The sequence below is a fragment of the Cyprinus carpio genome, chromosome A18, assembly GCF_018340385.1.
Source record: "Cyprinus carpio isolate SPL01 chromosome A18, ASM1834038v1, whole genome shotgun sequence".
Lineage (NCBI taxonomy): Eukaryota > Metazoa > Chordata > Actinopteri > Cypriniformes > Cyprinidae > Cyprinus > Cyprinus carpio.
In genome coordinates this window covers 18,886,949-18,913,485 of record NC_056589.1, presented here as the reverse complement: position 1 = coordinate 18,913,485, position 26,537 = coordinate 18,886,949, and the positions used below count along the sequence as shown (strand labels likewise).

The 26,537-nt window shown below is 36.4% G+C and overlaps 1 protein-coding gene and 1 pseudogene across 2 annotated transcripts in view; both read left to right on the top strand.

Moving 5' to 3' along the window:
- Nucleotides 1-5,127, top strand: part of LOC109109322 — a 43,658-nt pseudogene extending 38,531 nt beyond the window's left edge.
- Nucleotides 5,128-11,030: 5,903 nt separating this feature from the next.
- Nucleotides 11,031-26,537, top strand: part of LOC109109321 (N-terminal EF-hand calcium-binding protein 2-like) — a 75,792-nt gene continuing 60,285 nt past the window's right edge. The window contains exons 1-2 of one of the 2 annotated variants that reach the window (XM_042775247.1): nucleotides 11,031-11,470; nucleotides 18,378-18,402. In XM_042775247.1, the coding sequence (XP_042631181.1) occupies nucleotides 11,153-11,470; nucleotides 18,378-18,402 (343 nt within the window). In that variant the 5' untranslated portion in view covers nucleotides 11,031-11,152. The remainder of the gene's footprint in view (nucleotides 11,471-18,377; nucleotides 18,403-26,537) is intronic. The other variant, XM_042775246.1, reaches the window with a different exon arrangement.

The following is a 26,537-nucleotide window of genomic DNA, read 5'->3' as shown; positions in this document are numbered from 1 at the left end:
CCCCTTTGAATGCTTCTCTCGGGTCTGTCTGACCTTCTGGATTTTGGAGACTGTCATGTGGGCCACACTTATCAAGAAATTTTCACCATGAGAAACCCAAGCAGCTCCAAGGTGCTGTGCTTTGAATGGCTTCCCAGTGGCCCACAACTGAGCTTTTCTCCACAAGTTGGTCACCTGCATGCCAATTGCTTCAAATTTGTGATGGTGACCTTCTGCTCAGAGGAGCCCACTGTGCTAAACCCACAAACAATAAAATGTAAACTCAGCAGTATTACCTTTCGGCAGCCTGTAGACCAGGTCCCAGATTGGGATGATTGTCACAGGACTGTTAAATGGGCGGATGTAGACAAGTCATCACAACAGCCAACCAAATGGAATCAGTGATAGAGATGACAATAACACAAACCAGAATAAAGCAAATCCAATAGTGCATCTTTTAATATAAAAACATTTCATATTCGAACTGCTTACTGGAGGCATTTCATTAACTTCATTAAATGATAACAATTTTAAAATTTTTAGTTTAAAATAACATAAAGTCACATTGTAAGATAAAAAAGTAAATAAAGTCATAATTGTTAGATATAAAGTTGCAACTGGGAGATATAATGTTGCAGTTATTAAATATGAATTCACAATTGCAAGATACTGTATGAAGTGCAATTATAGAGTTCACCTCAGTGGGTTTTGGGTCTGTCTGCAGGTAAAACATTTCATAAAATGGATAGTTCTGATTTTGATTGGATGAGTCACATTGTTTATATTACAAACAAATATAATATGTGTATATGTATATTTTTTATATACTATTGAAATATTATATATACTTATAAATGTATTGTACATATACTGTAGTTTACATGTATTTGATCAAACTTACAAGTTAAGTATACAGTAATATTGTAAAATGCTATTACTATTCAAATAAACTGTTTTGTGTTTTAATGTATTTTCAAATGTAATTTATTCCTGTGGTGACAGCTGGATTTTCAGCAGCCTTTTCTCCAGTCTTCTCCATTCTTCTGTGAAACACAACAGAAGTTATTTTAATGAGTGTTTCGACTATTTTTTTCCATACAATAGTAGTCACTGGGGTCTAAAACAACATGGGACACAACTGACTTTCATTGTATGGACAAAAAACACTGAGACATTTATGCAATTATGACAGCTAGGACTGGAGTGTGAAGAACTGATTTAGATAGTTACTGATGTGAAGAGAACTGACAATTCTAATTTTATTATGACATTATTGGTAATGTATCCTAGTGTTTTCAGCAGGAGTGTCCATCTGCTTTTGTTTGCAGGTTTTGAAGCTAATCACACTGTGTTTGTGGTGAACAGAGAAGATCAACTATTCCATTTTATGGTCCAAGAGTCTTCATGCCACTCTGAGGGCTACCAGGACAGCTTGGTGCTAGAGCCTATGGAGGGTACAGTTCCACCTAAAGAGAAGTATGCTATTTCATTCATATAAAGTCTAAGACATAACAATCATATCCTTTTTGGTTAAAAAAAAAGTTTTTTCAAGTTCAACTTGATCTTGAATTTAAACACTGACCTTGTTCACACTCCTTAACATCTGCCTCTGACAGGATCCCGTTGTTCATACGGATCACTCCCACTCGGAAAGGAGATGTGGCTTTTAATCTAGTAGTGACAGTGCGGAGGAAGCTCCAGCCACTGACCATGAATGTGAAGGAAAAGTGTTACAGCATGAATGCCCATGTACGATATAAGAGCCCTGAGGGATCCATCAAAGAGCTCTTATCAAACCAGTTCCATTCTGTGGACTTCAAACAGGTAAAAATGTAAGTTATTTATACACCCTTAGTTAGTGTGTGTGTGCCAGTATGTTGTGTGAGAGATTTGTCTTTGGCAGAGTGTGGTGTCTAATCCTGGGAAATTCAGTTTAGATGTTGAATATGACCTGTCTGGGCCGGCAGTGCTGCAGCCCCACCTGCAGGTGGAACCTAAATTGGACACAGTGGCAGTAGGTGGACAGAGTTCCTGCACCTTGACCTTTTGCCCTCAGTGGAAATATGTGACTTTTTCTATTAAGGTAGACCCTGTCCAAATGTCTTTTTGTCATTATTATTCAAGAAAATAATATTATTTAAATGATTTTTCCCTTTCTGCATTCAATTTTTTCCTCTGTTTGTAGATAAAGAATGGGCAGACATTCTGTTGTGAACTAATGGGCTCAGCTGTGGCTCCAGATCTGGAATTTTCTTTCCTAATGGACAACTTCGGAAGGCATTTCATATATTGTGTTGTTATGGTACCTGTTACACACTCACTGGTGATTACGTAGCAACAGAAGCAGCAGAGGAATCAGGTAGAAAACTTTATTTTTTTATTTTATTATATTGGAATTTTAAAGTGTGTAAAGCAAAGTTTTTTACGATAGTATTTATTCAGTCTAGACTGCTTGTTTTCCAACACACTGTCTTGGAGGTCAGCTTCACCCCTCAAGTCCTTTCTCCTGGTGGCTTCATGGAGGTTCTCTTCTCATTCTACCCAAGCAAAGCAGTTTGTTACCACGAGAAGGTGGTTTTTGAGACAAGTGTGCCAAACAAGTGGAGGAGATCCTAGGACATGGTGCTGAAATTAAGGTGACAAAAACAAAAAGGGTGTGGAAGTTTTAGATGATCCTAGATATCTACATCCTGATGTAATAGATATTCATCCTCCCTTTTTCTGTCTTATATTAATCTGCAGGACTTAGCACATAAAGTGGTTAATTTTGGAGCTGTGCAGAATGGCCAGCAAAGTCGGTAATTGATCCCTCTGGTGAACAGCAGCCTGACATGTAGACTTTGCAGACACTGATAACTCTCTCCAGGACTCTAGGGTAACACATGTGCACTTGCACACTCTCATATATGTAGAATTTCTTTTTTAAGTCTCTTATGCTTATCAAGGCTGTATTTATTTGATTAAAAATGCAACAAAATTGTTAAGTAATATTGTGAAATATTATTTCAATTTAGAATAACTGTTTCCTATTTGAATATATTTTAAAATATAATATATTCATTTGATGGCACAGCTGAATTTACAGCAGCCATTAGTACAGCAGTCTTCAATGTCACATGATCCTTCAGAAAACATACTAATGTGCTGATTTGGTAATCAAGAAACACTTCTTAATACATGTATACATTCCAGTGTGCTGCATACATTAAATAAGAAAAAATTATTTTGCTTTTCAGATCGTATCAGTGCGTCCAGAAGGGGAGGTGACACTTAAAGATGGAGGTGGCCACTCTGTGGTGGAGCTTCTCTTTTCTCCTGAACAGCACATGCCTCTCATCACTGAGGAGTTGCAGCTAGAGTGTCTAGGTGCTTTTCGCCCCCTGCTGGTCATGAAGGGATGTTGTCAGGGAGAGGAAGTCAGACTGGACACAGACTACCTGCAGTTTGGAGTTGTTGGAATGTGACAAGTTGAGCTACTTGTCACATTATAATGCAGAACACAGGAGTAATTGGTACGAGGTACACATCCACATGTGATCACAAAACCTTAAAATAAAGTGACTGGTTGCATCTAAAATGTGTGTCTGGTTCTGAAAAAGAATGAATCCGAGTGACATAGATTCTAGTATTACATAGACTCAAATAGAGAGATATATATATATTTTTGCATCTTCAGATTTTCATTGTTCTCTTCAGATTCAAATGGGGACGTAAATAGCTTTGCTCCAGATTTCATCATTTTCCCTGCTGAGGGCTACATCACCCCAGGAATGGAAGTATCCATTGAAGTGACCTTTGCCCCTACCAAGCTGAGTCAAAGAGTATGCTGTACTATAGAGGGGGGCAAACCATTAAAACTCACCCTCACTGACTCCTGCATTGTCCGTCCAGTTAAATAGAAATAGAAGAAAACACAAGTCTGAATGTTACAGTGTGTCAAAACCTTGTATATTTGTTGATATGAGATGTGCCGATGAAATGAAGTTAAAAAGCAAGGCTAATTCATTTTCACTGTCTTTTTCTTGCTTGCTTTCTCTTTTGTGTGAGCAGGTGGTGAATTTCATGTGTCAGGTACACAGTCAGTGTACTCAGTCTCTGGCTCTACCCAGCCACATTAACCAGTGCTGGACTCTGAAATGTGTCATAGAGGGAGAGCACTGGAGTGGGCCGCCCACTCTCCTCATTGAGCCCCTGCAGCAGAACACCTATGAGATTGCATATAAGCCGTCAGTCATGACTGCAGATGGGGAAGGGCATGAGGTATGACACTCTCTCCACAAGATGATTATTTCCAATAATTATTTTTTTAAACAAATGTCCAAATAGCCATTATAAAAAAAATGGTAGTACAAAAAAACAGTTATTTTCCACTGTTAATGACACCTCCCTCTGCTGTGGTGCAGGGCTCTGTGTTCTTCTCCTTTCCTGATGGCAGTGGATTACTGTACATATTGCATGGCACAGCTGAGCCCCTGAAGGTTGAAGGCACAATAACCGAAGCGATCAAATGCAAAAGCCACCAAACACAGACAGTAAACGTCCATAACTGGCTGCCCAGACCTCAGAGGTACCCCATCTAAAAAAACCATAACCATGCAAATGTAATAAATAATCACAATACAGTATTTCACATTCATGAAATAGGCCATTTTTTCTTATAAGCATTTTGTTTACAAAAAAAAACACTATTTTTCAGTCAATTAAAATGTATTTCAAAGACTTCAAAATCAACAGATAATGATGCTAGAATTCACTAAAAGAAATTATATTATTTGACGCAACATGCAAAATGGCATTATTCTGTTGAAGAAACATTTTTGTTGTAATCTTGATTCATTACGCATAAACATGCGCTTAAACATAAAATGCATAAACATTGTTAATCGTGAAAATACCCATAAAAAAGCCACACAATACAGTGCCTCTTGGGATATTCTTTGTAATGATCGTAAAATCTTTCATTGACATAAAGCCTCATTTGCTAATTATATTCCGCTTCTTACTATAATTTGTTTTATCATTCTGTGTTTTATATCCTGCTGTGCAGGTTCCGTGCTGTGATCGAGCTCATCAAACCAGATCGATGTGCCTGCACTGGATATAAAGAATTACAAACTCTCCTTCTTTACTTATAAAGAGGGCCAGTAAAATGCTAAAGCAAGTGCCATCATGCACCTATAAAAAATGTGCTAATGCAGACTACAGTAATTTGGTAATAAAACAAATATAAAACATCATCATATTTCTCACTAACGCAGGTGACTTTCAAAAATGAGACAGCAGGCGAGTACCTATTCTTCAATCTCAACTTCAAAGCAATGGCTCCAGGAGTGATCAGCACTATAAAAATGGCGACCCCGGTGAGGCAGATGATGACAGGGTCCATGGGGGTGGAGAACCCTTTTCTTCTGGATGTGTTGTTCTCTGCCGAGTGCCAGAATGCAGACATCAGTGTTGCTCCACAGTTTCTTGTGCCTGCTCAGTCTAAGGTAGGTGAACTTTCAAAACCACAAAGCTGTTGATACATAAAGAAATTCTCTGTTGGGCCAGATTTCTTAAACAGGGCAAATTATAGTTAGACCGCAATCCCATAAAGGCAAAGATGGGAGTGGAAAGTAATCTACTGACAATGCGCAAATTAAAGAACACGGATGCAGCCAGACCACCAGATCATTTCCATAATGACCAACAAATCTACCAAGAGCAGCAGAAATTAGCATAAGGTCGCAAACAAGCAGAATCGATCAGGTGCATGTAATCTACTCAAGGAGCAGAACAAGTTAAGATGTGCTTTTTAGGTGTTAAATAATGACGTGAATACCAGTAAATTGACTATTGCAAACTTAAGTAAAACATGTTGAATGATTCATTTAAATACTCTACTCCCATAAATTTAGCATCTGAAAGGAAAACTCCTAAAAATAAAAAATAAAGTGTCTATTAATGCCAACAAATGAAAACCAAGGAGGTTTTGCTGTGGTGATTCTAATATCTAATGATTGTTCTTAAAAATTCTTGTTTTTTATTGCTTAGGTTACATTGACATATGAATATCAGCCTCTCTGTGAGGTAGAGTCCACAGCCCGGCTGGTATTGTATGCTACTGAACTCGGACACTTCTTTTATGAGCTTCAACGGAAGGCCTTTTCCTGCACCCTTTGAGAAGCCTCTATATTTCAGAGCACCACTTGGCTGCAAGTTGGAGTTTATTCACTCTTCTGTTGTTCAATGAGATTCTTGTAAACACAAAAAAAGACATTTTAATGTTTCAATTGTTTTTGGCCATAAAATTAAAAATAGTGGGGTCTAAAACAACATCGAAACTCATTTATTTCACTGTATTGTCAAAAAGAAAAAGAAAAAAAAAGAAAGAAAGTCATGGTTTGGAATGACATTAGCAGCTTAAATTCTAATGTCTTTGCTATAAACATTCCACTCAAATCTTGTTTCTAATTCAGATAGACAATCCAAACTTCACTGTGGAAAAGAACGTTAAAGCAGCCGTGGGGAACCAAACTGGCACAGATATTAGTGTGATAGTTCATTTCGAGCCTTGCCAGGTGGGAGCATCCAAAGTCTGTTTACTATCTCCTTATACTTTAGAGGGGACTATGTCTTCCCTCTGTATGGCATCTGTACTCCACCTAAAGCTCAGGGTCCCCTTGTCATCAGCTCAGGTTCCAGTGTCTCGATTTCCTTTCAGAATGTCTTTCAACAGGCCACCACTTTCTCTTTTCAGGTGGACAACCATGCCTTCACTGTCAAGGGCGCAGAGACTATTTTACCTCAAAAAACGCAGCACATACAGATATGGAGTCAAAGGGTGCTCTTCTGTAGTCCACCAGGAGGTGCACTTGTTGCTCCTACATCACCTTTAACATGTCCCATCTACTTGCATGGTGGGAGGCATATTCCCTTCATGACTCAAATACAGATATTTCATTGTGTGTGTGTGTGTGTGTGTGTGTGTGTGTTGGCAGCTGTGTCTGTTTCATACTCATTTGCAGTATGAATGTGTGTGAAATCTCTTGCATTTATCTCTCATTTTCCCAGCCAAGCCTACCTGCATGCTTTTTGCATTTTCTATATAGTATATACCAGATAGTAAACAAATACAGCATATAAAATTTAAATACTACAGCTTTATTTTTGTATTTACTTTTCCTTCATTACTTATATTTTAATTACCTTATTTTACTATACCTGCTATACAAATTATAAAAATTAATATATATATAAATATAGTTTAAATATTTATTTTTATATTTATAGTCACCTAAGCAATGTATATAAATGTATAAAAATATGAGCTTTAAGTGTACACAGTCTGCCTCTGTATCTAACCTCAGATGCACAGGACCCACAATAACCATTCGGTAGTTTCAATTTACCCCCTGCACAGTCCATGATATACCTGTGCTAAAAAGAGAGCCTGTCACTGCCATGCACAAACTGGCTGCAAGGGGAGTTGATCTGAGCATGTCCAAAGACAAGGGATTACTACTTGTTGTAATTATCTGAGCACCCTGTGTGTGAAGAAGGAGTAACAGGTTGTTGCTCTACATTAAAGAGATGAATCCAATTACTTGTTTTCTGTTTGCCCAAATGCCTCACTATAGGAATGCAAACTGTAGGGGGGTTGTACTTGGTGCCAGTTAAATAAAGGCCCTTTTAGTTGGAATGAGTTAATCACCCGTAAAAGGCAGGACCGGGGAGCCTTCCAAAAGTTTTTCAACTCACAAAGGTCATTTCAGACTGTTATACCCACCCATTACCATCGCAAGGGCTGTGCCAAGTGTGTGACCGCACAGGGCCTCGCACCTCTGGAGGGCCTCGCTCCTGGCCTGCATTTTATGTCGTTTATGTCCTATTTTTATTACTGTTTTTCCCACCCATTATGTCCTTTGAAAGAATAAAATAATCATACCTGATAGACAGTATAAGACTCTGTGTATAAGAATGAGTAAAGCTGTTTGTTGTTAGTATGTCAAAAAGTTTTAAAAGTTTAACTTTTATGCTGGTCTAGAGCCCTGCAATTTACCCCGACTTTTTTACACCCCTCGGGCCGGGCTTCGGGCCAATTTTCACGCCATAGTTCAGACGCGGGCCGGGCATCGGGCCTGTTTTAGGCTTCTCATTATTTTTATATTTTAATGTTAATGATTAGCATGTTACTATATTTTAGACATCCATCAATTAGTGATGGAAGAATTTGCTGCGGTGGTTGTCAAGAGCGGCTCGACGGTGTTTAGTGTCCCGCAGCAGCAGTGTGCCGTCAGCGCAGCTGAACAGTTCTGCGTTCAAATGCACGCAATAGGCTCAAGCTTGCCACAAAGTATCGGCAAAAGTAATTACCATAAATGAGTGAGGGGGAAATAAGAAGGAGATATTTGAATTATTTGTTTCTGAGTCGATGTCGCAAGGATGAAGTTGCCGATCCTGACTCGACACCTCTTCATTAGACGCGCCTTTGGAGAGAAGTGCATCTTTACGGATTATGATTATAATGAAAGAGATTTTGTTTTTGATTAGTTATATATTCATTAAGTAGCCATTTAAAGCTTTCTATAGATATATTTGTCATGTCTGTGAGGCATGTTTTCACTGAGTTTCGGTTCATTTTTGTGAAGCGCTCCTATTCAAGACGAGATGGTAGAAAGCGCATCATGATTATTTTCTTTATTTTATAAAAGCACAACGTTTTGTTGATATTTTGAGTGCACTCAAATAAAAGTAGACCCTTTACAGTTACGAATGTTGTATTACTCTTACCTTTGATTTGAGAAGGCTAAATTTATCAAACATAGCCTAGGTTCACTGTCTGCCGCTGGCCGCTTGGTCGTTAAAAAAAACAAAAACTTATATTTAATCATTAGGGTGATAGAGATGTCGGTTCAAATGAGATTGTAAGTGTCAAAATTTTCTGTATGTGTAGTAATGTAAGTTTGTGGAAAAATGTAAGTAGCCTATACTGTATTAGCTAATATCTAAAAATTTCTATCGTAAAACAGTTTTATAGCTAATAGCTATAAAACCGTTTTACGATAGAAATGTTTAGCGACCGACAATAGACTATCTAGTGATGCAAACTACTCAACCTTTTATGAAATTTCGCTGTTTTAAATGGAAAATATGCGATATGCTAATGATTCATGTAAATCATAAATAAATGTGACAACAGACGTTTGCATTTTCGACTATTAATACGAACAAGAGTGAGTGTGCTAATGTTAAAATAATTTATTATTTTAAAATAGTGTAAATTGATTAGGCTACTACTTCATATAAGAGTTCAGATGCAAAAGCCTCTAAGTGCCATTTGAAATTTTCTTCTAAAAAGAGCATTTTTATCAGTCTCCCATTTGTAGGTTTAGTAATTTCACTTTAATGGCAATGAATAGTTTCTTTTCATTCCCATTAAAGCAAAATAAATGAACATAAAAATATAGGAGCATGAGAAAATATCTTATTTATTTATTTATGTAATTGCTTTATTATTATTATTATTATTATTGTTATTATTATTATTATTATACAGCTTCTTATGAGCGTGCGCGTGACCGTGATTTTTGATTTTTTTCATCACAATCGATCTTATGTGTGTTACAGTTGCGTTCGTTACTACAGCAACCACACACACACACACGCACACAAAATTGTAAAGGGCCTCGCACGTCAACTTCGAACAGGGCCTCGCACCCCCCCTTGCGACGGCCCTGTACCCACCGCCCAAAATTGTCAAGCTGCCCCATTCCGAGGTTGTTTTTTTTTTTTTTTTTTTTTTTTTTTTTTTTTAGTATTAAGTATAATGTTTTTGTTTGTTTGTTTTAGTAATGAATTGTAGCATGTATTTTTGCGGGACTGTGCAGCCATAGCAACAGTGTGCCACTATATTGCTTTTCCACTGCAGTTCGGGCGCTACGTTGATAAAGCATGACAAATAAAGTCATCGTGTATCACTTTATTAAAGATTTAAGTTAACTGTCACAAATACCACATAAAATGTTTTAAAGGTGCTGTATGTAGGATTGACACAAACCAAAACAAAGATTGACATTCTGGCCCGGAGCGCACATTTTCAAAGTAGAATAACTGACTGTAACATTATTTTCAGATAAACAAGTATGTTAACTTGCATGTTTCTTAAATATCTGCAAACATATTATGGTATTTTTATGCTTTAGTAGAGCCAAAATCTTACATACATCACTTTTAAGTCGAGTTGACATTTAACTTTGTTGGTGGGGCCTAATTATAGTTTGCATTCTGGGAAATGAACCGCGACAGATTGCGTATGTTACATTGAACCAGTGTTCGAATTGAGGGGGGGCTGAGGGGGTCACGGACAGGAGCGTCGGACTGGGGGTAAAACCAGTACTGATTACCAGGGCCCCAAAGGAAGAGAGGGCCCTTGAAAAGTCTGGAATATATTTTATTTTACCTGGATATTTTCATGGGGGGGGGGGGCATGGGGGCCCATCAGGACTGGGCCCGGGATCTTGTGCAACGCCCCTGGACCTCCCATAAGCATTAAGGGACCCCCCATAACACCCATAACTCCCCTGGTTTTTCAATAAAACTTTAATACTGTAAATGACATTTCGATTGCTGTATTAAATTCAAACCTGATTTTTTTTTTCAGCGTTGCTCTTTATAACCAATCACACATGATTTTATAATATATATGTATAGTTTTGCTACACTAACTATAGTTTAACCATGGTATTTTTAGTAAAACTGTGGTAATCAATCCGCCACCCAAACGTTACAACACTACTATAATAAAACAATAATACAAATTTTCCTAAGGCACCAGGAATGGTAGATCTAAATATCTACAACTGAAAGTTACTGTAGTAAACCAACAATTAAAGCCAAAAATAGTCCCAAACAACATCACCATGGTTAATTCAAAAGTTATTTTCTGGGATCAATGGGCATTAACATCGATTCCTGCTGTATTAGTAGCTACTCTCTCTCTAAAGTGCAAATAATGCCTTTCTTGTTCATTTTTCTGCATCTGAGCTAAATGGATGGCACTTATTGAACTGCTCCAATTAGGTGTGACAGGAGGGGTACGTTTTTGGGATGTGTGCCGCTGCTGCTGCTGATGTCAGAGAGGAGGGAGGGATCGCCCCCATAGCGCGCAGCATGAACGCTCCGCGGCAAAAGGATGTGTGAACAAGCAGCGCGCTACTGCAGGGACGGCGTCCACAAACTGCTCCACAAAGAACAAGCCAAACTCCGGGCACAGGACAGCAAAGAACAGCTCAATCCCGTGGCGCAGGACAGCGAGACAGCGACGGCTGCACAGTCCGGAAACAGCGGCTCTCAGCCCGGTGGAATAGACGGGCTCGTCCGCTGGATAGTCACCAAGATGAGCGACAATAAAAGCATCTCTACTCGGGAATATGTGAAGGAGGAGGCGGCGGTGGCTCAGGAGCAGTTCTTCGCACCGGAGCCCCGAAAGGGCATTTCTGTCATTTTGGATGTAGGTGTTTTATATTTTATTATTTGATGTATAAAGAAATATGAAATGCATGCACTCGTTTACAAACTTTATTCAGTTGCATTAAACAGCCTCAGAAGAGTGTTGAGTAATCCCATAATTAGACAAAGAATATCACTTAGATAGCCCACCAACATTTGGCACTTGATGAATTACAGCAATTATAAATTTTTACATCGACCTACTTAACTTTTTATCCAATCCAACCATTTGGCATAATTTGACACTTAACTATCATTCCTATGAAATACAGCCTACTTTATTACACGGTTCTCTGGAGAACTTAATTCTGATTGGCTAAGTGTAAGCAATCGATTTTTGTGTAATAACCTGTTTTTATATAGTCTATGGTAATAACCTAAATTATATATTTCGCTGTTGCCGTTGGCAACAAACCGGCATTTTTCTCGCATACCGTTCCGCGCACTGGCTCTTTACAATTCTCGGCGCCTGCCACCGTTCGACTCGAAAGGCTCACTACGTTTGTCGCGTGAAATAAAAATTTATTACCATTCATTTTAATATAGGCCTACACTGTGAGCATAAAACCTTTGATGGGTGGCTAGAAGCTCATAGAGTCCCCAGCAAGAAACTAAAAACAGTCGGTCGGAAATACAACAAACCGAAAAGAAATAAAAGAGAGAGAGAGAGCTTAAAAGATAAGTTACAAGTGTATCTAAATCATAGATGACTAGGTAATTTTAGTGTAATATATTGTTGCATTGTTATAATGGACTATTCATTTAAACTCAAATCAGTATTTTATTTAGTTAGTAGCTAGTTATTTATTTAATAAGTGGGATAATTTACAGTCATTATTGCAAGATAACCCAGTTTAGGGTATGACTAAGTCCTTATCCCCCTAATGTGACACGTACATTCACAGTCATGTTGAAATACAGTTGAGCTTTTAGTATGGGCATTGAAATAAAACACCGAACTGTAAAATAATCTACACGTACACTAGATTATCTAGTATGAAACAGCAGTGAAACATCCAGCTGTACCTTTCAGCAGTCTAAGGTTATACAACAGTTCTTTTGCTCTGATTTTAAGGTCGTATCTCTGAGAAGCATTCTTGAATCTAAATAATTTATTGCGCTTTTCCTGTGAGCCCGGCAGTTATGCTTTGTGGTTGGCTGCTGTGGCAAGGTCTCAGCAGTATTGATTTAGTAGGTCAAAGTATTGCCTTGGTATTGTACATCGGTGCTGGATAATTATGTGTATCTGATGGTCATACCTCTTGAGATTTCTGCATTGCTTTTAGGGGGAGAAGTTAAAACATTTAAGAGAGTGATAAGTAGATCAATCCTAGACCCAGATACAGTCTCAGGTAAAAAAGACTATAAAATAGAGGGGACAAAAACTAATTAAAAACCTCAGAAAAAGACCAGAGGCGCCTATGCACCCAGATACTATAGTGAAGGTGGAGGAAATTAATAAGGGAGGGGTTGAGCAGATAATGAGGTGCTGTCTTTTATGGATAGTGAGCATGTGTACATGTTTCCTCCTGGAGACTTCGGTACAGAGCGCAGGTGCTTGTAGGGGAATTGATTTCTCCCAATGCTTTGTGAGAGAATTCCATTACTTAACTCTATCGCTACCAAATGACACGTCTGCTGCCTATTCCAGGATCAGCCATCAGCCCTGACCGGGCCTTAAAACTGCATTGGTAAACTAGAGAGCCACAGAGCAATTGTAAAGGCCCCCGTTTGCATTTCAGAAAGCTTTCAATTCAGCGGCTAGACTAGTTATGGATTCATTCAGGATATATCGAATTCTCTCAGCATGGCTTCCCCAAACCTGACAGTGAAAACAGTGGAGCACTAACAAGCTGTCATAAAGAAGGCTAAGTGTGTTTCCCAGTGCACAGTATTTCATTCTTACATCATCATATCCCAGGTCCCAGACCTCATCTGGCTTAAGGGAGTAATTAAGTGAATTTAATGTTTTTTGAACGTTTCTTTTCCACTGGGGTTGAATGCTGTGCACTAAATTACAGTAGCGCTCTAGTTCACGCTTTAAAAGTGAGGATGCTGGATGTGTGAGAATAGACAGATGATCAAATGGTCACCACACATGACATTTACTAAAGACTTCATTGCACTATTGATTTGAACTTCAAAATACAAAGATATTTGGCATTTGTTCAGTGAACTGGATTTGAGCCAAAGCTTGAGAATCAATCCAATTGATTTAGCGAGTCTAAATGTGAGTCCACATATTAGTGACTATTAAACAAGTCTATTCGTTGAGTCACACTCTCTCCATTCAAACCCTCTTTATAAATCTTTATCTCCCTTTGCCTAATACCTCATCATTTTTTCTTTGTTCCATCTTCTTTTGTCAACACAAAGAGTCTTTTAGCCTTCATGGGCCAAAGAGGAAATTTGGGCACAACGTCATTGTCTTGAAACAGAGCCTTTATTTTTCCCTGTGTTGTCTGGATTTGGTTCAGTTGCAGGATTCCACTTGATTATTGTTCTGGATAGATAGTGGTTTGGTTCAATTGCACTAGTTGTTCTTTCTTTCGTACCTGGTTTCTCCATAATGTATTTTTCTAAGCATTTTCTTTTGTATTTAAATACATATTAACCATTAATAGCTGCATGAATATGTACATTAACTGTACTTATTTAGTTTCTCCATCTATTTTATTAACTTGTAGCTTTGTAGTTCACATTAGAACATTAGAACTTTTGGTAGCTGTCCCCTTTTCCTGACATACAGAGATATATCTTCTGAAGTGCAAACAAACTGGGTCACCTACATTAAGTGACTTCATATTGTCAGACCATACAAATGGTATTTAACAACCTCCTATCTTTAGTGCACCCCCTTTATTCTCAAACACATCAAGCAGACAATCACAATGAAGAAATAGTGATGTAACTCCCAGCTAATGGTGGTTCTGTTCTTATTTTTTTTTTTTTTTTTTTTACAAATGTTATTCAACATTATCAACTTCTCTTTTTACTTTTAAGACCATTTGGCATCATCTGCTACTGTTGCTGTAATCCGGTTTAGTGATAACAAAGCGGGATCCTGTCGTTAAGTGGTTCTCAGCTGGTTTTGCTAAGGACCCAAATTTTATTTTAAAAGTTATTAACATGACATACACTACTTTTCAATATTTTGTGGTCAGTAAGATTTTGTTTTTCTTGAAAGAAATTAACACATTTGATCAGCAAGAACACATTTAATAAGATAGTATAGACTTAAGTTGTTTTGAAACTTTTTATTCATCAATAAATCCTGAAAAGATGTATTGCAGTTTCTACAAAAATATTAAGCGCCATAATCATTTTAGACTGTGATAATAATAAGAAATGTTACTTGGGCAGCAAATCAGAATATTAGAATGATTCTGAAGGATCATGTGACACGGAAGACTGGAGTAATGTATGGAAGCAGATTAGTCTCAAATATAATTCACGCAAAAAACACGATTCACACATGCGTAGACAATTTCACATGCATGAAACCTAATTCATGTACACACAAAAAAAATTCATGTGCGTGAAAAAAAATATATATTCACAAAAAGCAATTCAAATGCGCAAAATAAAATTATATATTCATAAAATACATTTCACAAATGCAAAACACAATTCGTAGATATACAACTGTGCACAAAAACCTTTGAATGTTTAAAATGTACGAGTGTCTGAATGTACAAATCATCATTTACTACGAATCCACTCGGATTTGTGTGTGTGTGTTTTTGAGACTTTCCTGGCAGAGCTCTCTTCCCACGTGGGTCTGTCGTACTCTTTAGCCAATCAGATGCGAGCTTACCATTCAACCAATCATATCATAAGCCACTGAGAGTGCATTCAAGGAGAGTAGTTTTGCACCATGTTCAGATGAAGTCACAATAATGGCAGAAGCTTCCTTTGTTTGAGTCTGCGCGTCAGAAACGGAAGTGCTAAAAATCTCTAAAAATGGGCTTCACTTGTCTCAATTGAGTTCCAATTGGGTCGCTGACTCGCTGTGTCCATTTCTTTTACTGTCTATGGGATTACTGATGTAAAGGCTTAATTTCCGTTCTAATTAATCCATATTGCGCAAAAGGTGCGCAGAATCAGGCTCCTTGAATCCACTCTCAGTAGCTTATGATATGATGGAATGGTTGAATGGTAAGCTCGCATCTGATTGGCTAAAGAGTACGACAGACCCACTTGGGAAGAGAGCTCTGCCAGGAAAGTCTCAAAAACACACACACACAAATCCGAGTGGATTCGTAGTAAATGGCGATTTGTACATTCAGACACTTTGTACATTTTAAACATTCAAAGGTTTTTGTGCACAGTTGTATATCTACGAATTGTGTTTTGCATTTGTGAAATGTATTTTATGAATATATAATTTTATTTTGCGCATGTGAATTGCTTTTTGTGAATATATTTTTTTTTTCACGCACGTGAATTTTTTTTGCGTGTACGTGAATTAGATTTCATGCATGTGAAATTGTCTACGCATGTGTGAATCATGTTTTTTGCGTGAATTATATTTGAGACTAATCTGCTTCCATAGTAATGATGCTGAAAATTCAGTGTTGCCATCACAGGAATAAATTACATTTTAAAACATTTAAAAAAAAAGAAAACTTATTTTAAATTAAAATAATGTTTTACAATATTTGAATATTGTTTTTATTCAGATTTAATAAAATATAATACACACTAAAAGAATCACAAAAACATACTGTGCACAAACATATAATCAACAAAAATAATAATATAAAAACGTAACTAATAACTAAAAAAAATTTCCCACAATTTTGTAGTTGTAATCCTTTTTATTTTTATTTATTTAAATATGCATGGTTGTATGGTTATAAATTCCATTTTGCTTTACTTCCTTTACAGTCCACAAAATCAGAGCATCCCTGCAGCAACCAATTTTTGGGTCACGACCCACCAGTTGAGAACCAGACCTGGCAGTTAATGCTGCAGACACTTTTGCTTTAAGATATAAGGTATATGGCTAGGAAGATTAAATACCAATAGTGCTTCTCAAGCGCTTTGTAAAATACATTACAGTATTGATTGGACATGTCACTGTTCCCACATTCACTCTCCTCTTAGTTCAAGAGAATGAAAAACGCCACATTGTTGTTCTACTGCAGATGCTTCAGTGGTTGTCCTGATGTCCATTTATTCCTTCTGTGTTGCTTTTGCGTTTGTTCTGTGATGGTGAAGTATCCTGACAGGTGGAATGCTGTTAGTTGTCAGGATTGAAAGAAGCAGCTGGCTCATCCAATTGAGAAGTGATTTAGACCATTGTCAGAAGGTGATCACTCTACTGAAGCAGATCAAATTGTGTGCTGTCAATACATGTTTCAATTATCGGATGTTTCAATTATCGGATGCTTCATCTTTGAGACACAAACATGTATGTCCAGTCATACTTGCACCTCCATTCTTATTTGTGCAGCCAGTACATTTAACATGGACATCCAGATCTGATCACAACAATTGACGCTTCACTGTATTTATTTATTTAGAAAATGAGAAAGGCTGAAGGCTGAATGGATCGACTGCTGCAAAATTAGCCCGTAGTGAGTAACGCTTCCCAGCACATTCTATTGACTGTGATTTTCCTGTTACCAGAGAGTCTTAAGTGGTCCATTTCACATCTGACTGTCCGTGTGATCAGGTTGCTCTTGCAGATTTAAGTAGCACCTCACACAGTCTCTTACAAGTTCAACCAAACACATCGGCAATATACAAACTTGCTTAGTCTTGATTTAAAAAGGAACTTAAAGGTTATAATCAGGAATGTGATTCTTCCGGATTGATCCAGTATTCCTTTTTTTTTCGGCCTAAAATCATGACTCGTGATTCATGCAGGTAAGTAATAAAAAGGGGGGGGGTGGGCAGGGTGATGCTGGTTACTGCATGATGATTGAGATTGTGAAATGGTCTTAAGCAATTAACTAAATAAACAGTGAAAAGTTAATGTTTTCTTATACATTTTGGCGTTATACAAATGTGAGTAGAATCAGCGCTGAAACATGTTACTTGTGTTTCATTGTCACATGATCCTTCAGAAATCATTCTAATATGCTGATTTGCTGTCCTAGAAAAATTTACTCTTGATTATCGTCAATGTTAAAAACTGTTTTTTGCTGCTTAACATTTTTGTGGAAACAATGATACCACTCAAACATTTGTGGTAAGATTAAATAATAATAATAATAATAATAATAATAATAATAATAATAATAATAATAATTTTATTCATTGTACATTATGCAACTTTTTATTTTTACAGGACAATAGTATATATTATTACAATATAAGATATATCTTTTAATGTGATAAAATATATTTTTGTAAATAATAAGTCCTGTGGGCGTGGCTTGGGGGCATGGTCAGATTTTCCAGCTTTTTTGTCTCTAGCTGATCACATGCCTGTATAATATCATGTGTGTTGGTGGTCTTCTGAATGCAATGTAAAGATTAATCATTGCACCATATTAAGGGCCAAGGTATCATGCAGTTGAATTGCAGTCAGCCTATCTATAGAACCAGCGTCTACTTTAATAGCTTTTCTGAGTAGGTTGGCAGACGCTGAACTCTACAGAGAGGTGCTTTTATTAATTACTTTTATCCATCTTTTCTAGCATGTACTTGATTTTTCTGCAGCCAGTGTCTAAAAATAATTGTTGTATGTACATTTAAGATTAGAACACTGTATAATAATGTTTAGTATTGAAATCAAACAGGTTTCTGATATTAAACTTTGATTAGCAGTTTATCAGGTTTTTTGGATGAATTATTTTAGGTTTAGGTAAATTATAATGATAATGTGAATTAAAATGAATAATAATTTTTATTAATATATTGTATTTCTGTATGTGTGTGTATGTGTATCATTTCAGATTTTCCGGAGAGCTGATAAGGATGGTGAGTGCAATCTGCTTTAAACCATGTTATGTTAAATCATTAATGCGAATGTGTTCCTCAGACTCTGTTCTGTTCTAAACATGAAATCATGTTCATTCACTACATGTTCAAAGTTTGAGGTTGGTAAGATTTTTTTATGTTTTTGAAAGAAGTCTCTTATGCTTACCAAGGCTGCAATTATTTAATAAAAATACAGTTAAATAGTAATATTGTGAAATATTTTTACAATTCAAAATAACTGTTTTCTATTTTAATATATTTATAAAATGTAATTTATTCCTGTGATTCAAAGCTGAATGTTCAGTAACCATTATACCAGTCTTTAGTGCCACATGATCCTTCAGAAATCATTCTAAAGGCATCTTTACATAGCCAAGTTAAGGCTGCTCTGTGTAAAGACACAATGCCTCATAAAAGCCAGACTAAGTTATACCTGCTCTGAGTTGAAGTACTGTATAAAAGTGCAATTGGTATGTAAATGCATTTATGCCACCTCTGAGCAGCATGAAACAGTCTGTGTAAAGATGCCTAAATGCCACTTCAGAAGCACTTGTGCCACCTGTGCAGTGTAAATTTAGCATTATATGCTGATTTGTTGCTCACAAAATAAAAAGAACAGTGTTGAAAAAAGAACAGCATTTATTTGAAATAGAAATCTTTTGTACCTTTATTAATGTTTTTACAGTTATTATCATCACATTTATGTGTCTTTGCTACATAAAAGTAATATTTTCTTTCAAAACAAAAAAAAAATCTTACTGACCCCATATTTTTGGATGGTAGTGTACATCATTTCATAAAATAAATACAGCTATTATAGCTTTACACAGCACTGAAGAACTTGACCATCTGTCCTCACACGGTTCTGACAGCTGAGAAGACAGAACATGAAGAAACATTCCAGAAAGACAATGTAAATGTGCTGCTTTACACATATTCTTTTCAATAATTCCCATTTGCGGGGCTTATAAGAAGGTTAGTTCTTTTTGTTCTCAGATTCCTGTCCAGTTTGATTTCTGCATGGTATTAGTGAAATATCATCTGCTAAGAAAATCAATGCATAATGCACCAGCTAGTGATTTGCGTTTGCTGGATGTTCTAAAATGATTTTTTCCTATATTGTAATGCAAATTAAATTGCAGTAAAATTTTCAGATGTATTTGCTAATTGAGTTTAGATTAGTCTCATTATGCAAATGAGCCTCTTTATCCATATTCATACCCTGTGTCCACAGAACAATTATGATTATGAAGAAAGGCTTCGTTACAAATTTTGCAATGCTCAAATTAATGTATGAGAAGATACATATTACTTTACAGTACATTTCATCCAATTGATTGTATGATTCTGTTTTGTCCATCATTATCAGCATAGACCTGGTCTCATCTGGTCTAAATGTTTGGATTGAAATGAAATATACATATATAAAACATTGTTTCTTTATTTTAGATTCTTTTTAAAAGGAAAACTCCACTCTTATTCTTGTACCTGGGCTTAAAAGAGAGTCGATACAAATAGCAGAAAGCGAAAACCTGCAACAAACCTTGTTAAAGGGAGTAGTGGCTATTTGATGTGTGGAGCTAGTGCAATTTGTGTTATTTTTAAACCACTCCCAGGGGAGCAGCTTGGTGACAGTTTTAATGAGAGAGAGAGAAAGCGAGAGGGTGGGGGAGAAAGAAAAAACAAGAGTCAGGACCACAGGAGATGGGTGCCATATTTTGCAACTCTTTGGTTTTCAATCACACAGCTGTCTAATAAGAAAACAGAGCACAGCAGGCTGATTTGCCTCCAGCGTTTAGAGATAAACTCCTAGAAGTGAAACATTATTATCCTCTTTCTTTTCGAATAGGGCTGCATGCATAAAAGAGACCGTTCTCTTCAAAAATAATATTTTGTTCTCATTTCTGACAGTTTAATGTGACCACGACTGTCAAGCAACTCCAATATATATGATATGATATACTACTGTAAAAAAGTATGGAATAATTACGATTTTTAAATGTTTTTCAATATGCTGACCAAGGCTGCATTTATTTGATTAAAAACACAGTAAAAAATTGTACTATTGTGAAATATTATTACAATTTAAAATAACTGTTTTCTATTTGATATAGTTTAAAATGTAAATGTGCTGATTTTTATTATTAGAAACTTTAAAAATAGTAGTATTGCTAAGTATTTTTTATAATTGAGAATATGTTGAAGCACAACTCTTTTTTTCTTTAGGATTATTTTGAAATGATAAATTGTGTAATGATGCTGAAATTCACCTTTGCCATCACAGGAATACATTTTAAATATATTATTGAAACATTAAAAAATCTAATATAAACAAAAAATATATATATTATGAAAAATATTTGTTAAAAAAAAATATATCAACAAAAGTACTTCATACTACTGATGCACTATTCAGTGCCTTGTGGACTTTGAAACAATATGGTGCATGAATAATGACATAATTTAAATGATGGTATATGGATCAATTTACCTTCCAGAGTAAACCATTATATTGAGCACAAACAAAACACAGAATGTCATGGCACCCTGCATCATGTCTCTTACTGCAGAAGTGATTGGTTACATTATGCGTGTGTGGTGTAGGCAGAGAGAATCATTAGTGTCTGTTGTATAGAGAAAATGACATGCTCTCTTGGCCTAAGAGCTTTTATGCAAGCTTGGTCTGGCAGGCTCAGGCTCCTGCTTTTTGATTACCTGGTCTGTGATCATAAATCTGCAAGGGCTGTTGACATGAGAGCAGACCTGCATGACCCACCGACTTATCTGCATCTGCAGATCGCCCTCCTAAATATATCACTCAGTTTAAAGGGAGAGAAACTGTGGTGCAGGTACATCTAATGGAAATTTAATTGGTTTTAAATTCTGTACTGTTTCTCTGTGCAGAATTTTTTTACATCAAAAATATCTCGCAGGGGCAAAGAGAGCAAAAGGGCTACAGATGGGAAAAAAGGCTACTAAAATGAGACATTTAGAAGCCAAATTACTTTTTTTGTTGACAAATTACAGAACCCCTCTGTGCAGTAATGCATGGTAAGACATTCCTCTGGTGTTTCTCAAGAAGGACTGTCAAGAGAGAGTTTGCAAAAGGGCGGATTTAGTGAATTGGGGCCCCAGGCAAAAATGTAGGACTAACAAAGGCTCTCGAAACCTTGAGGTTCCTTTTTTGTTTTGACTTGCTTGCAGAATGGCCAAATGTTTTACATTTTTTCCATGTACATGTTAAACGGCTTTAAAATGCATTATATCATTGGAGCATGCTCACATGAGAACACAAAACAGCATTGGATGAAGTGGAAGGGCCCCGGTATACCTTCAAACGAAGTTTGGGGGCAAAAAGAAGTTCGAAAAGGCTGAGTGAAGATATACTGTTTTCGAACATTCCGACACCCCCGTGCTGCTGGAGGCGGGGTGTAGATTAACGTAAACATGCGTTGCGACGCTCGTGCGTATCCCCTAAACACAACAACGATGAAATGATGAAGTGTAGGCAATCTAGGTGTGGACGGGCACCAATGTCAGAATGTCATAGACAAAAGAATTCAGAGTCAAGTATCCTGTTTGCAATACAAAAGAACCATTATCATCCTTTATGGGAAGTGTGAACTCAAGTCTGTAAAACTTTAGCATGATGTGGAAAAAAATATTGGAGTCAGTTTGTTACTTTATTTAATTAGTTTTATTTATTATATTAAACTGGATAAATTTGTTAACCTTTTTATATTTTATGTGGTGTCATGATTTACTATTTTATGTGATTACATGATTTAGCAGTATGGTGTAACATGTATTTGAAACATGTATTTGGTGCTTGCTCCTGCTGTATCTTTACTCTTTCCTTTCATTCTTTTTACGGCTTTGGAAAACTTGTCTTGCCTGTTTCTCTGCGTCGCTTTTTGGATTACTCCGGGTCGTTGACACCAAACTTCGTTGCAATTTCTTTCTAGGAATTAATGCTTTCTCTGAATCTTTAAAATCTCTCCGCGAGCGATCATACAGGTGCGGATATATCTGTGCCAGCTCAGCTATTCGACACTCCAGTGTATTCATGTTGCTAGTGACTAGGCCGGAGATATTGTTCTCTCTTGCGTGAAAGAAGGTGGAGTTTCAGAACACACCCACGATAGCGTAACCGCCACGGACCAATAGAAACTCAAAGGTGTTTAGGAGCCGAAACAAACTTCCCCAGAAGGTTCGCTTTGGTCAGCTGTTTCGAACTGCCGAAACGAACTCAAAATGAACTTCGTTTCGGCCTGATTTTGGTTAAAATGACGTTATATCAGTTAGTTCTTCGATTTCATTTGAAGTATATCGGGGCCTTTAGGGCCCTGCACAGGCCTCAAATACCCCCCCCCCAAAAAAAAAGCTTATACACTGTTTCAGCGATTAAAATAGCTAAGTTTTGTATGTATGGAAAAGTGATTATGATTATAATTTGAAAAATGTTTTATTTTTTGTTCCTTAAATGTAAGTTGTGTATTTATTTTTATTTTTTTTAACAGCCAGCTGCAGACAATAAGTTGATCATAGCCTATGTTTGATCAATTTAGCCTTCTCAAATCATCACGACTTGCCTAAAATAAAATCTATAGATATAATGATGTTTTTGGATTTCACAATGTTAGTTTAAATGTTTAACCTAGACGTTTGTGTGGAGAGTTGAAGCTGAAGTGCACTCTGCAGGACATGGAGGCGCAGGCGCGATCACTTGCATTTTTTTCTAACAGTGGAAACAACTTAATAAGCAGTCATTTTTGCTCATAAAGGTAAGAGTAATACATCATTCTAAACTGTAAAGGTGCTAGTTTTATTTGTGTGCACTCACAATATCAACAAAATGTTGTGTTTTTATAAAATAAAGAAAACAAATGCTTTCTGCCGTCTGGGGTTTGAACAGGAGCTCTTCAAATGATGAACCTAAACTCAGCGAATTGCCTCACAGACCTAATAAAAAAAAAAAAAATTAATAATACTAATAATATATATATAAAGAGAAATGCACGGATTACATAATGAAAGAGTTTCTATTTTCGATTTGAATTATTTCATTTTAAAGGCACATCCAATAAATAGATAGAGTCATTTTTTTTCATCACCATAATTGATGAATGTCTAAAATATAAAAATAAGGAAAAGCCTAAAACAGGCCTAATTATAATTTGCATTTTATTTTATAATTCTGTACAATTAAAAAAAATAAAACACAAATTATAATGGCATAGCCTATATAGGCTATGTAAAACGTTGTCCTATAATTGTATAGCTGCTTTTTCTAATTTTTTATGTTGCTCTGTTCTGAATACCTTAACATGTAAAGGATTTTCTGCAACGCAATTTTGTATGATATGTGAATTATTAATTAGCCTCTTTTTTTTTTACCCATGTCATGAATTTGTTGTATTCCCATTTGTAAAATAGCCAACAAATTAATTGTTGTAGGCTAACCCATTCTCATGAAAGTGCGTATAGCACGATTTTCTGCTTCTATTTGGCATAATATTTCTATGCAGAAATTGACTTTGGCATGCAAAAGACTAATAAATTCATAATTAATGGCATGGCTGGTTCAGTCGTCATAGACACACACAGGCCTATGATAACTGCTGAAATGTTTGCGCGGCAAATCGGAGGTCAGTCTGAGCACTCATGGTATTCACAGTGCGTACAGCCGTACACATGCAGGCGCCACCGACTCGGACGGTTGTGGTAATAAACACCGTAAACAGAAACCGTTCATGTGTCAGCGCTTAATGCTCAACTCCTATATGAAAAGCATTTTAGGGTGCCCCCTGGCTTTAGGGGTCCCAAGGCGGTCGCCTACCTTTGCCTAATGGGTAAGTCCGCCCCTGCAGTAACCAATTATCATGCTTAAATTTCACTGAAACTGCTAATTCATGGATTTGAATGTATAAATACAAGCTTTTCTCCTCTAGTGCTTTCCCCCCTCTGGTCTAGGTTTGCGGGTTCTCACTGGCAGTAAATGAGTGTTTATGTGTGTGCTCACTGAAAATAAACACGCTGACAGCAGCCTCCCTCACAGCATGCAAGCACCGAGGCTTCCCTGATCTAGATCTTATGAATCATTAAAGTTTTGTAAAAAGGGCATGATGGGTAAATAATGTCTCAGGTTAGTTTTCAGTCATGAATATTCTTGGAATTAATCTGGTAGATGTTCCAGTATGTTTACTGGAAAGTTTTGTGTACTAATAAATATTAAAGTCTTGGAGGATATGCTAATGAGAATATGGATGGATTTACTTACTTAGATTAATGCTTACTTAGTGCAGTCCTGCATTGCTTCAATAGTGAAGCGTTTGGACACCATTTCTGTATCCTCCAGGGGCAGACCCTAAAGCTATCGCCACAAAGAACAGCAACACGTGTTGTCTCCTATTTGGATCAATAGATGCATATTGCATGGTCCTCTTTGATATTTCATCATGCTTCACTTGTTTGTGTGGATGAGCAGCTTCGTCTGACATTAAAACAAACAGAATGTATGAGCCCTTTAGTGTGATTAAACTTTAGCCTAGATAATTCACTTAGTATTATGTCCATTTGCTCCCACCCAGAGTGCTTTGTTTGTATTAAATTACATTAACTTTTGTACTGTTTGTTCCAGTGTTATTACCGTTAACTAAATCTAGAACTAAAACTGAAAGCTGAAATAAAATAAAAAACAAACATTAGATGAAAAACATAAATTTAGTTCAGTTTGTTGCCAAGGCAGCATTTCTAATTTTCATTTACTTTGAGCTGAAGCACTAACATTATTAACTAGAAACAAATACAAATTTAAACTGATATAAAACTAAATTTAACCTGCTGTAAATAGTAATATTTACAAAAACTAATATCAATGAGAAAAGCACATAAAATTACTAAAACTATAACTAAAAAGATAATAAAAATACTGTAAGAATAAAAATGAAAGCTTGTTTAAAATATTAATTAAAACTGTAAAAGTATATAAATAATACTGAAATAACACTGGTATGAGCTGCTTCATACTTAAGCTGAAATCCAGTTAATTTTATATTCCATTATTTTTATATTTTCCATTTTCATTTTAAATTAAAGTTTTAGTAATTTTGTTGTGTTTTCATTTCAGTTTTAGTTATTTTAGTACTTCAAATTATATTTGTCTGTTTATTTTTTTATTTATTAGTTGTATTTTTTATGTTTTTTGTTTGTGTTTTTTATTTGTTTTTATTTTTTTTTAATAACCCTGAGCTGGAAACATCACTTTTAATGTTATAGTCCATTAGAATGTTAAAGTGAGTTAAATGAGTGCCAAAGCAGTTCACTTGCCCTAACTTCAATGGCTGTGGCTTTTAGACCACTGGACATATAGCAAGGCGCACATTGATGCTGTTGGCCAGTGGAGCATGAATGTACAGTACTCTGCGAGGGCTCTTTACACAGCCTGTGCTTTGGTTTACAGTGGGCATGCAGAGACATATATTATTTAGCCATTTTTGTGATGCCATTTTTGGCATGCTGCAAAAAAATTAAAGAAATGCACACCTATGCTAATTCAGACTTTGGCAGAGTGGCACATTTTAAAGCTCTGACATGAAAGAAAACACAATATATCATACTGTAAATGCTATAACGTTTCATCAACATATGAGGTCAAAATCATCTTCTCTTAATGCATCGACTCCATTAACCCCTGATACATATGCACATACATATAAACACAAGTAGGTTTGTGTTACCATGACAAATAGCTGTCAAGCATCAGTATGTGCTGTACTGTGATTACCTGTCTTACACCCAGAACCTGCTCGGACTTAATTACTGTGTTGTGCCCAATTTCAACCCCTATTATTAGCCAAATTATTACCCCCCTCTTTGAAGTCACTACCTGATTGCCACACAGTTATGCAACACCATGGTCCCTGTCCTAGACAATTATTGTCACACATGTTGAAATACAGTGAACAGGTCTTTATAGTTGTATACATTCCCTGTTTAGGTGTGCAAATCTGTGGTGTGCTAGACCCATACATTTATATATATATATATATATATATTCAGTCACATGATCCTTCAGGAATCATTCTAAATCATGCTGATTTGGTTTCTTATTATTATGAATGTAGAAAACTGTT